Source organism: Colias croceus, chromosome 19 (assembly GCF_905220415.1).
Source record: "Colias croceus chromosome 19, ilColCroc2.1".
Taxonomy (NCBI): domain Eukaryota; kingdom Metazoa; phylum Arthropoda; class Insecta; order Lepidoptera; family Pieridae; genus Colias; species Colias croceus.
This window is the reverse complement of record NC_059555.1, coordinates 4420785-4433866: the sequence shown is the minus strand read 5'-3', so window position 1 is coordinate 4433866 and position 13082 is coordinate 4420785. Positions and strand designations below refer to the sequence as shown.

Below are 13082 nucleotides of genomic sequence, written 5' to 3'. Positions count from 1 at the left end.
TTATTTCATATTTTTTCTTGCTTGTTCTATGAAACCACTATAATCGGGACCTTTTTGAGAAAGCTGAGCAGGCTCCTCCTATTATCAGAGGACTCTGTCTAAAAGACTGAGCTTACCTTATCTTACCTATGGATAGATAAATTTCGTAAAATTACATTTTAAGCTTGATGAAACTTATGATATGCATAAAATATTTTAGCGAATATTAAGCAAAAGAAATAATATAGTATAGTAATAGACGTTAAGTATTATTTTTTGCATTTTATGATAATTTACGTGAGTTCTACTTTTCAGATAGAGTACCTATTTGATAAGTTTGTAAGATAATAATAATAATCGGGCTTATTAGTTATAAAAATTAAGCCCGATTAAGTGGTATAAATTGATAAGATCCTAAATATTTGAATGTGCAATATCAAGCTGTAATATTTTATTTAGTTAGGAAGTAAGGTGGAGGCAGACATGAGGAGTTGTGTGGTGTTTTTATTTGTGATTGCGGGAGTGTTTGCGCAAACTGAAGATCTATTTAAGCTGAATATTATACATTATAATGATTTTCATGCTCAGTAAGTACTTAGTTTTGAATTCATAAATCACAATAAACCTTTAACCGGAAACTTTTATTAAAAATACTTGAATGTAAAATTTATCCAATTTATCAATTTGCTCGCCCACAAACATTTTTATAAATGCGATATTCGACCTTACGGAGCGTAAATATGGCTGATATTTACAATACGACCCGGTATACATCTAAGTTGTTGTGAACCCAATCAATCTTTTATGTGGCACTAGCCATCAGTAAGGTTGCAACAATAGTAGCACATAAGAGAAATAATCGAAATCGATTGGTGATTCACATTGATATAATTTTCTAAATTAATCATTCTGTAAAATTTATAAAGGTAAAACAACCTCATAATACACCTTTAATTTGTTAGAACCCCATTTTCCATGAGAAAATATTTAAACATCGCTTTATAGTTTTGACGAGGTTACGGCGTCATCTGGGAGCTCATGTATAAACCCAGACGATGAATGTATCGGTGGTTTCTCCCGGCTTTACACGGGGATACGACAGGCGTTGGAAGCTGAACCAGACTCTTTAGTACTAAATGGGGGAGACACCTTCCAAGGAACGGTCTGGTACAACTTCATGCGATGGAATGTCACGCAGCACTTTATGAATTTGCTGCCTAAGCATGATGCTCATGTGAGTTGATTAATATTTTCTTAAAATTTACGTTTATTATTCCAAAGTACGTTCGAAGATAAGTTTTGAAAAAAATAAAAAATGTAAGAGGCACATGGCTCAGATGGAAGAAAATGTGTCAATACCAAGTCAAAAACGTACATAAACTTTAGTATAAATGCTCAATATTTCTAAGCTGCTATTTAAATCATACCTACGTTACGAGGTTTATCTACAAAATATTATATCCCCATTAACTACTTAGTATTCTTTTATATACTTAATAAAATATTTCTCATTTACACAACTAGAGAGAAAAAAATCTCCTTTATTTTTAAGGTACTAGGTAACCATGAATTCGATCACGGTATCGAAGGATTACTGCCATACCTGTACCATTTGGATGCTGTTATGCTTGGAGCTAACGTAAACACAACTTTCGAGCCTGAATTAGGGCAATATATAAAGAACCATGTGATTGTTGAAAGGAATAACCGCAAAATTGGAATCATCGGTATTCTGTTACGTACGGTATGTTATTTATGTATTACTTTTATAGGCTTAAAAAATTCTAAAGCTAGTTTAAATTTAGGGTACCTATATCTGGTATAGCATTATATTGTCTGTGACTGTGTTTTCTTTAAAATGTTAACCAGCAGTAAACAAAGTCAGTATTCTAATCAAAATATCAGCGACTGATTGGATTAATTCACTGATATTGTTATCTATATATCCAATAACATAAAATAAATGATAGCAATTTGTATGACGTCATGAACTTTTACAATTTTAGATACTGAAAGCGAAACAAGCCCCTTTTTAGAGGCATGAGGTCCCGGCTACCGAAATCCAAAATAAATGCGTAATGCGTTTTCTGCATGTAGAGAATCTACAATCTTATCTTTTTAAGTCTCAACTAAAAGAATGTTACAGAATCAAATTAAATTAATCGCCGTAATAATTACTTCTAAAATAATTAACGACCTTTTTGTATGCCCAATACATAATTTAACCCTCCTATATTCAAAACTGTAAAAATTATCATAGCGTATTCAAAATTCTACGTTTTCAGTTTTCAGCAGACATAGGACGTGTTATAATGGAAGATGAATTAGAAGCAGTTAATCGAGAAGCTGCCATATTGACAGAACAAGGTGTAGACATTATAATTGTACTTTCACATGTGGGATATGATAGTGACCAGTAAGTCGTCACATGCATATAAAAATATAGTACTTTTAAGTTATGGATATATTCTCTTCTATTAATTATCGGTTTTCATAGTTAGTAAATATTTCAGTACCTACTAGGTTATCCGCTAAATTGTCTTCGGCCAAGACACCCTGTAGATAGGTATCTACATGTAGAGGTGTAAAAATATTTTGCGACATAGTCTTAGAGCTAGCGAATAACACAGATAAATTATAGAAACGCTATTCTTCCTATAAAGACTTAGATAAATAATACATATCTCTCCAGTACCTACTCTTTATAGAGCTATTAATATGTAGGTCACTGATATATTTTATGCTTATATTTTCAGACGATTAGCAGCTAATATGTCTCCAGACGTAGACATTATAGTTGGAGCGCATTCCCATACATTATTATTCACTGGGGAAGCCCCTGATGGTACACCCGCAGGGGATTACCCTACCGTTGTCACGCAGAGCAATGGGCATAGAGTAAGTAGACTATTGCTTAGTTTTTATAGTTATCTGTATTCAAATTAAAAATTAAAATCTTACTTCAAGATATTTGAAGATTTGGGATGTTGATAAAATATTTTAAAGGTTTACCTACGTATCCGATGCAATAGGCAATGCAGTTTCGAATGAACTAGATCTTTTAGTTAAATTCTCGAATTCCTACCTTATCTAGTAGTACACGATGGAAATATGATTTTTTTTAATGAAGTGAAAATCTGTGTTCTATCTATGGCAAAGTGTATTACGCCTTAAAATATTATAATTTATTAACATTTATAACATAAAAAATATTTTACATAATTGAAAACCATGCTTTTATTTAAAATACTTAGTCCATACTATAAACAATATTGATAACAATCGCGATGTTATCAGCATATCAACATGACTTTACCTCGTTTATAACACGATTTAAACACGCTACTTGATAAGTATAATGATTAATTATTGGAAAATCAGACCCTTGCAAGGATGACGGTAATGGATTCGAAGATGGTCACTGTTAAAAAGAGACTTTTTAATATTGACTAAAAATTTTTGAGCATTATCATTTAAATGATAATAGGTAGTTCTAGTTGATAAGAATCGAATTCCAAAAGTCTTCCTGGTATATTTGATATAATTTTACCGTAGAACAAAGAATCTATTCATGATGAATAGTTATTTGTCCGTTGATTTTCTTCGATAATAGCTGGATGTGCAACTCTTTTCCATATTTAACATGGGACTTAAATTTTAGGTACCTTCTTATTAATTACTTGAACATGAAAAATATAAATATTTTTATCACAGATACTGATCGTCCAAGCATCTTGCTACACACGTTACTTGGGAGATATAACGTTGTACTTTGACAATCAAGGCAAAATAGTGTCGTGGGATGGTCATCCTATATACCTCGGAACCTCTATCATAAAAGGTAATCAATGGATCCAAATGTTTTACTACTAACGTTTTATCACTTAGCACGTTAACTACCGGCTTGTTGGCGTTGTGCAGCGAGATTTAATTTTCTACCCTTCCAAATGTTTACCCTTCCAATGTCATATACAGGTCGAGCATGTTTTTTTTTTCTGAAATATTTTTTTTTATTTATTTTGCTAATTTGAGTAGCGACGCGAGCAACGCGATCGTAGCTATAGCCCATAATACCTACTGTTAATTTAAATCATCACATGAATGAATTGCACTATATTATTGTAATTACGTATTTTAAGATGCTCGCATGGAAGAACTACTAGATGAATGGCGTGCAGAACTATACCCGATAAGCCGCGAAGTCTTAGGCCGTTCCTTATCATTACTCAACCGCGCACGTTGCTTCCGAGGAGAGTGCAATCTTGGTAGCTGGGTTTGTGAAGCTTTCCTTGAACAGGTGTGGTACTAATAAAATTATGGGATAAAAGTCCTAATACATATTTTAATACAATGTCAAAGTATGGTCTAGGTAAAGTTGAAAGAGCTAGAGCATTAGCTCTAGCCTTTATACATATAATATATTAATATACAGGGTGACTGGAAATTCGACGTGATCCTTCAAAGGGGTTATACTAGAGGTCATTTGCAACAAATTAAGTGTTGCTAACCAGGGGTCAAAAATGGATGGTTATTGAGCTATGACCCTTTTCTTTTTGAGGTAATGCAAGTTTTGGGCAATTTTTTTTTAAAGTGACCGCTCATTCTTCGTCTTTCAAAAAAATATCAATTGAATGTTAACAGTTTTTCATAATTAATTGTTTTTGGTAAAAAGGCAGAAAATTTTTAAAAATCAAAATCCGTCATAGCATAACCATCCATTTTTGAGCCCTGGTTAACTGGACTTAATTTGTTGCAAATGACCTCTAGTATAACCCCTTTGAAGGATCACGTCGAATTTCCAATCACCCTGTATACCTAGTATACTTACCTATTATTTTCTTTCGACATCATATATTAGGTGGCTATCATTTTATTAATGCAGTCTATATTAAATCATATTACAAAAGATCTTTTAAGGTAAATGCAATTATTTTTTTTGTAGTTTCTGTCTTCCGATACATTTTCTCAGATTCTGATGATTTAAAAGATCCTATAAACGTATAATAAGTAATAAATAATTTTATTATTTAATTAGATGATATCAAAGGCAAGCGGAGATAATTGGAACTACGCACATCTTTGTATGATCAACGCAGGCGGCGTGCGTGTAGCTATTGAAGCAGGAAGTATGGCTTATTTTTATACAAACTTACAAAACAAGCTAAAATTATTATTTACTGGAGAGTATCTTAAATTTGTGCATATTTGATAAAAACAAAGAAAGAATAAGAATGCACTTATTGATACTGTAACGGGTAACCCATTATTTTTCCGTGCGGAATAAAAAGCAAGTAACAACATTTTGCTTCGTACTTGAATGCAAAGAAAAATAAAACTGCTTCGTATATTTACATTTGTAACAAAATTTTATACTGTATATAAGAATTAAGGTTTATCTCGAGACTCAATTGCAAATATCAATTCTATTGCAGACATCACAACAGAAGCACTATTGATGGCGGTGCCGTTTGAAAATAAGGTGCAAGTTTACGATTTAAAAGGGAAATACATTCTGGAAGCTATTGAGTTTGCTCTCGGAGTGCAGCAGACTAACCCCACTAGCTTCTACAGCAGTCGGATGTTACAAGTCGCTGGTATGAATTTATTACAAATATGAACTTTTACCTCATTTAATTTGTCATCCAATACCCAACAGAGTAATCTTAATAAACTCTTAAATTTGAGTAATAAAATACAATTAAAAAATAAATAAAATTGGAAGAGTCTGGTATTATGGCGTCGTTGGTCTGGCATTTGATCATTTTTCAATTAATGAATAATCAAAATATCGGTGATAAAATTTTACAGATTTTTACGCATACGTAATTTTCGGAGTTCTACTTCAAGGCAGTGTCATAAAATCTGGATTTGCCCATTCACATTTTCTTGCAAGACAAAAATACACATAAGAAAAATCAATGTTATTAAAAGCTCAGGCCCCGGAATCACAGACACAATAGAAAATCTATTGTGTCGTGGTCCGATCGGGCCGCTCGGGGCTCAATGGGTTAATAAAAAATACAATTCAAAGCATAACATAATATCTCCCAGGCATGCGTAACGTATACAACGCATCAGCGCCAATCGGATCGCGCATAGTATCTGCGTCAGTGCGCTGCATCGACTGCGGCGTGCCGCGCTACTCGCCGCTCGACCCGCACGCCACCTACCGGGTGCTCACGCAGGACTATATTGGCGATGGCGGGGGCGGGTATTCGGTGAGTTTTCTTTTGGGAAATATTAAATTCTTTTGCCACGCACTTTTTGGTATGTGAAAATCTCGTGTGATGATGTCACGCGCCACCTACCGGGTGCTCACGCAGGACTATATTGGCGATGGCGGGGGCGGGTATTCGGTGAGTTTTCTTTTGGGAAATATTAAATTCTTTTGCCACGCACTTTTTGGTATGTGAAAATCTCGTGTGATGATGTCACGCGCCACCTACCGGGTGCTCACGCAGGACTATATCGGCGATGGCGGGGGCGGGTATTCGGTGAGTTTTCTTTTGGGAAATATTAAATTCTTTTGCCACGCACTTTTTGGTATGTGAAAATCTCGTGTGATGATGTCACGCGCCACCTACCGGGTGCTCACGCAGGACTATATCGGCGATGGCGGGGGCGGGTATTCGGTGAGTTTTCTTTTGGGAAATATTAAATTCTTTTGCCACGCACTTTTTGGTATGTGAAAATCTCGTGTGATGATGTCACGCGCCACCTACCGGGTGCTCACGCAGGACTATATTGGCGATGGCGGGGGCGGGTATTCGGTGAGTTTTCTTTTGGGAAATATTAAATTCTTTTGCCACGCACTTTTTGGTATGTGAAAATCTCGTGTGATGATGTCACGCGCCACCTACCGGGTGCTCACGCAGGACTATATCGGCGATGGCGGGGGCGGGTATTCGGTGAGTTTTCTTTTGGGAAATATTAAATTCTTTTGCCACGCACTTTTTGGTATGTGAAAATCTCGTGTGATGATGTCACGCGCCACCTACCGGGTGCTCACGCAGGACTATATTGGCGATGGCGGGGGCGGGTATTCGGTGAGTTTTCTTTTGGGAAATATTCAATTCTTTTGCCACGCACTTTTTGGTATGTGAAAATCTCGTGTGATGATGTCACGCGCCACCTACCGGGTGCTCACGCAGGACTATATCGGCGATGGCGGGGGCGGGTATTCGGTGAGTTTTCTTTTGGGAAATATTAAATTCTTTTGCCACGCACTTTTTGGTATGTGAAAATCTCGTGTGATGATGTCACGCGCCACCTACCGGGTGCTCACGCAGGACTATATCGGCGATGGCGGGGGCGGGTATTCGGTGAGTTTTCTTTTGGGAAATATTAAATTCTTTTGCCACGCACTTTTTGGTATGTGAAAATCTCGTGTGATGATGTCACGCGCCACCTACCGGGTGCTCACGCAGGACTATATCGGCGATGGCGGGGGCGGGTATTCGGTGAGTTTTCTTTTGGGAAATATTAAATTCTTTTGCCACGCACTTTTTGGTATGTGAAAATCTCGTGTGATGATGTCACGCGCCACCTACCGGGTGCTCACGCAGGACTATATCGGCGATGGCGGGGGCGGGTATTCGGTGAGTTTTCTTTTGGGAAATATTAAATTCTTTTGCCACGCACTTTTTGGTATGTGAAAATCTCGTGTGATGATGTCACACGCCACCTACCGGGTGCTCACACAGGACTATATCGGCGATGGCGGGGGCGGGTATTCGGTAAGATATATACGTATAATATTTACCTGCGTTATACATTTGGTAAGCTATCTATATGTTAGCTTCACCAATACACGTATATAACGCATCAGCGCCCATCGCGCGTGTGATATCCGCGTCAGTGCGCTGCATAGAAGTGAAATCTTTAACAGCGTTATACATTTGGTAAGGGAAATCTCATGTAATGACATCATGGATATGCGTATTCACACGCTAGACGCCATCTACCGGCTGCTCACACATTACGTAAGTTAGATGTAGGAAAAACGTATTTAGACGCCTTGAGCAGTTTTTGGTTTTTGGTCAGTATAAGCGCTGCAAATTGATTGATGATTGCAATAATTGATAAACGAGTAGATAATTGTAAGAGATAATTTTACAACCACACTTAAACCACGCGGTAATATCTATATCAATTAATTTAACAAAGATTAATAATCATCCAAGGGGCCTTAGCCAAACGTCAAAACGCCAAGGAATAGATTGGCGATGGCGGGGGCGGGTATTCGGTGAGTTTTCTTTTGGGAAATATTAAATTCTTTTGCCACGCACTTTTTGGTATGTGAAAATCTCGTGTGATGATGTCACGCGCCACCTACCGGGTGCTCACGCAGGACTATATCGGCGATGGCGGGGGGCGCTATCGATAGAAATTGACATAAGCGTATGATGTTTTGCATAAGGATTCGGTCACCCTACCAACGACAACGACGACCACGAACAAAATTTTCATCCAGTCGCAATTAAATAAAATTGTGAAAAACACAATTAAAAATGAAATTTAAGAATTTCCTGTCGTATTGGTGTTTGGAAAAAAAATTTTGAGATCAATGGATAAACAAACAGGTTTTTCATAGAAACGGTGGCTCCTAGAAAAAAATGTATTTAACCTTTTTTATAGATAATTAGATTATATACAATTTTGGTTCAGGTGATTGTATGATAAACTTACCGTCTCGGCGAAAATTGCAAAAAACCCTATTTCTTTTTATTAATTGACCTCGAATTTTTTTATTCCTGAGTACCAGAATGACGGGAGATTTTAATATTGATTTTGAACAAATTTCGGCAAGATTGGAACTTTGGTCGTGGTCGTCTGCGTCGTTGGTAGTGTGATCGAACCATTACCAAAATGTCATGAGCTTATGTCAATAATTAGCGTTAGCAGCTTAGCAGTTTCTATTCCATGGCGTTACGTACGTTTGTCTAAGGCCCAAGATACCGCTGTCTATAATAGTTATCATGCTAAGGACTTTTTATTGAACATAGTATGTAGATTTTTCAATAAATACCGTAATAATTATTAATTATATATTTATTGCTTGTTTCAGATGTTATCCCAAAACAGAGAAAACCTTCAAATCTACGATACAGATTATAAAATTCTTCAGGACAACATGCGTAAAAATAAAATCATTTTCCAAGATCTCGATGGTAGAATCCAAATTGTGTATTAAACTTATTTTAGAAATAATAAAAAATATATTTATTTGTATATTTTATTGTTATTATATTTATGTGAACAGTTGTCTGGTTACGTTAATTAAATAGTATCATTATGTAAATATGGATTTTTTATTTATTTGACATAAGTACATACTGCGTTTATTGCTAAACATTTTATATAACGATGCAATCCAATGAGTAGAACAAATCGGATGAGATGCGAATATTAAAGAAGCTAGCTTTTAAAACAAAATTAGTATTTTAAAGTTATAAATTATAACATCAAATATAAACTGTAAAGATCTTCATTTAAGACATTCAAGTAGTAAAGAGTACGGCAATTGCGTTGAAAATTGTAATATCTACTCGATTATAATAATATATATATAATTTACTTACTTCCCATACATTAAGGTGATCAGTGATCACTATGGTCAAAACCGAAAAACACCTTATACATATTGAATTTTGTTGAGGAAACTGTTGGTACGATTGTCTTAAAAAAATATATGTGATACTCAAGGATATAATAAACAAAGTGTATTGTTTACTTTTCATTTTAGAACGGCCTAAACATAAAAAAAATACATACAAATCAACCCCTTTTTTAACATAAAACGCATTTTGTTAGGAAAACGGCTACATATTTTATATATGAAATTTATACCAAAAAATATGTTATGATATTTGTAATAACTTGTATTGTTTATTTTTTCAATTTTCATTATTATCGTTAAATTATCAAGAAAAAACTCGAATCTATAATAAAACCCACATAAAACCTCACCTCTATTGCATATTTTCCTCGAAATTTGACGGTGTCAGTTCGACTCGGACGGGGGACTGTACTTGTGGTTTTTTTTGCAAAATAACGCTAAAATTCACCGAATTGAATGTTTTATTAAATTAAACCAGATTCTAATAGTTATTTACAAGAGCAGTTTAAGAAATGAAAGTTAAAAAGAGGTATGTAAATAAATAAAAATCTGTTTGTAAATTCGTTTTGTTTTTGAAAGGCGTCATTGAATAATATCTAGTGCTAGTGTCGATAATTTTTGACAGTAAAATATTATCAGAAAAAACATACCTAAGTATAATAAAACAGTAACCAGACTTTCCCTGTGCCTTGAATATTTAAAAAAAAAAAGATTAATTGCTGTTCTATCGTATATTTGAAGCCAAAATAATCCATATACTATAATAAAATCGTAGGTAAGTCAAAACTGACTAAACCGATAACAACATTTTTGACCGACGCGACGCCTCACGAAACGAACGCCGGACGAAATTCTCAATTCAACTGAACTTTTTGTTGGTTCCGTGACCTCAGCACTTTTAATTGGGTGAACTGATGATTTCATGATTCATAAAAATACTAGCTTTCCACCCGCGGCATCGTCCGCGCAGTCAAAGAAAAACCCGCATAGCTCCCGCTCCCGTGGGATTTCCTATGTCCCGGGGTAAAAAGTAGCCTATGTCCTTTCTCGGGTATCAAAATATCTCTATACCAAATTTCATGCAAATTGGTTCAGTAGTTAAGGCGTGATCACAGAACATATAAACCTCTCTTTATATGTTCTGTGGGCGTGATGTAGTACCAGATAGACCGACAGTTACTTTCGCATTTATAATATTACTAGATGTCGTTGAACACTTTTTAGATCGCGCTATCGAAGTGTTTTTCTCGATACGTATTTAGAATTTTGTGTTTGTATGCGGCAAATCGGTTCAGTAGTTTATGAGTATTTTTGAATGCACTATCTTAGTTCTTTTGAGACTATGATAGTGTAATAAAATATCTGAGATAATAGTATGGATAAATTATATAAAAATAATTCCTTTGCAGAGACTCTCCGAGGAAAAAAGAAATAGATTCGTGTTTTAAAATCATACATAGTATACTTCCATAGACAAGGTTCCTGTTATTTATAATCTACCGCCTCACAACCACCCCTTCAGTCGGTTAGTTGTCAGTCGATCGCTTACATTTTTTGAAGAGACGATCAGCGAGCCAATTGATCTCAAACAGCCGACCAGTGCAGTCTATAAGTGCCATAGCCGTGCCTTGTGATTTATTTAAGACTAGCTGCTCCGCGCGGTTTCACCCCCGTGGCTCCACTCCTGTTACCCGTAGCGTGATAAAATATAGCCTATAACCTTCCTCGATAAATGGGCTATCTAATACCGAAAGAATTTTTCAAATCGGACCAGTAGTTCCCGAGATTAGTGCGTTCAAACAAACAAACAAACAAACTCTTCAGCTTTATAATATTAGTATAGACTAGCTTCCGCCCGCGACTCCGTCCGCGCGGATGTTGGTCTTTGCGTGGATGGTTTATTTCTCCATTTTGAGTAACTCGGACAATGACATCTTATAAATATCTATTGGACCCAGATACGGCTAGGTCTATAATAATACGCAACGTGTGTTCGCGGTACCTACTACAGAACAACGTCTATGGATAACTGAAAAATTGAGATTAATTTTTTTTCTACGTATTTTTCCAGGATAAAAAGTATCCTATTTTACGCCCAGGATAATAAGGTATAATTATACCAAGTTTCATCGAAATCGAACCGGTAGATTTCACGTGATGTCTTCGCATACAGACAGACAGACAGACAGACAGACAGACAAAAATTTTTTTAATCACATATTTGGGTTTGGTATCGATCCAGTAACACCCCCTGCTAGTTATTTTTTCAATATTTTCAATGTACAGAATTGACCCTTCTACAGATTTATTATATGTATATTTAAGAAAACTATCAAATGAATGTACCAAGTGAAGGAATAATAAAATATTAAGTGTGACGAAGGCGTTTTTATTCTACAACCCAACATTCGCGAAAACCATAAATTTAAAGATACAACATCATAAAAAATAGATTTGATCGGAGCCTTCATGTTTAATCTTCAACTGTACTATATTATTCCTGTTGCTATAATATGGTGGTACTGATCTACACAGTTACACACGCCACATGCATTTTTTTCCAAAGCCACAACAAAATAAATTATCCAAGTTTTCGCCCTTATAAAACGGTCATCTAAAGCGTCAGTTGCCCAATTTCTTCCTTGCCCGCGCCAACACATATATGACTGTTTAACTATACCGATGAACATTGTAATATACCATAGATACCGACACACCTACACTGTATTTGAACGGAAGGTATGACCCATATCAGTCATTGCTTAAAACACGTTACAATATTTTTGATTTGAAGCTGCTATAGTCGATAAATAGGCACCAAACTCTTAAATGGGTATAATATTTTTTTGTTTAAAAATCGAAACACATTTTTTTTCTCCTCATCATTTCAAAGATGTAAGGGATTTAAAAAATCAACCACTAACTAACTAACTACAAAATACATAACAAGTCGAAAAAAATACCTATGATTTCTTGTCCGTTCCTCTAATTTTTTCGGTGTGTGTAGGTTGCATGCATATATTCCTACTATATATATGCATGCAACCTACACACACCGAAAAGTAGAGATATACAGAGAACGCTAAATACATTTACCTGATAGAGGCCGTTCATGATAGAGGCCGTTCTATAGAATTACGTCAAATAATGTACATACTCCATCTTTTATAATATCTCTATAGGTGAGATGTTCTCCACTCTAGTCATCATCAGGTCTCCAGAATATAGTAGATTCCGTGTTGAATAAGATTAATTTCTAAATTGGTGTTTTCTTAATTGTTCCCCACTCTAGGGTCTTCAGAATGGGTCATGTAGTAGAGACCTTGCTTAATAAGGTTAATTTTGAAAGATGAGGCTTTCTACACTACATCTACAACATACATAGTACACAATATTTACTTTTCATAAATGTTACTGCCTCTCAGAGAAAGCATAAATTAGGTAGAAACGACTAACACATTGCAATACAATACGATACATTTTA

General features: G+C 35.5%; 1 protein-coding gene across 2 annotated transcripts; it reads left to right on the top strand.

The window, feature by feature from the left end:
- The first annotated feature begins 426 nt into the window (after positions 1-426).
- LOC123700179 (apyrase-like) lies at positions 427-9280 on the top strand. 2 transcript variants are annotated; one of them, XM_045647317.1, is made up of 11 exons: positions 427-566; positions 985-1213; positions 1532-1723; positions 2265-2395; positions 2736-2877; positions 3694-3820; positions 4119-4276; positions 5015-5105; positions 5412-5573; positions 6031-6197; positions 9047-9280. In XM_045647317.1, exons 1-11 carry the CDS (start codon positions 463-465, stop codon positions 9170-9172), a joined length of 1629 nt encoding a protein of 542 aa, XP_045503273.1. In that variant the 5' UTR covers positions 427-462; the 3' UTR covers positions 9173-9280. The 2 variants fall into 2 exon arrangements, with proteins under 2 accessions (XP_045503273.1, XP_045503274.1); XM_045647318.1 differs by lacking the exon at positions 427-566 and adding an exon at positions 828-905.
- The last annotated feature ends 3802 nt before the right edge of the window (positions 9281-13082 follow it).

What these genes read in the sequence shown, in the direction of transcription:
- LOC123700179 (XM_045647317.1), top strand. Translation starts at nt 463, where the DNA reads ATGAGGAGTTGTGTGGTGTTTTTATTTGTGATTGCGGGAGTGTTTGCG. An exon ending in CGGAACCTCTATCATAAAAG is followed by an intron (nt 3,821 to 4,118) that starts GTAATCAATGGA and finishes ACGTATTTTAAG; the next exon opens with ATGCTCGCATGGAAGAACTA. An exon ending in ATGGCGGGGGCGGGTATTCG is followed by an intron (nt 6,198 to 9,046) that starts GTGAGTTTTCTT and finishes TGCTTGTTTCAG; the next exon opens with ATGTTATCCCAAAACAGAGA.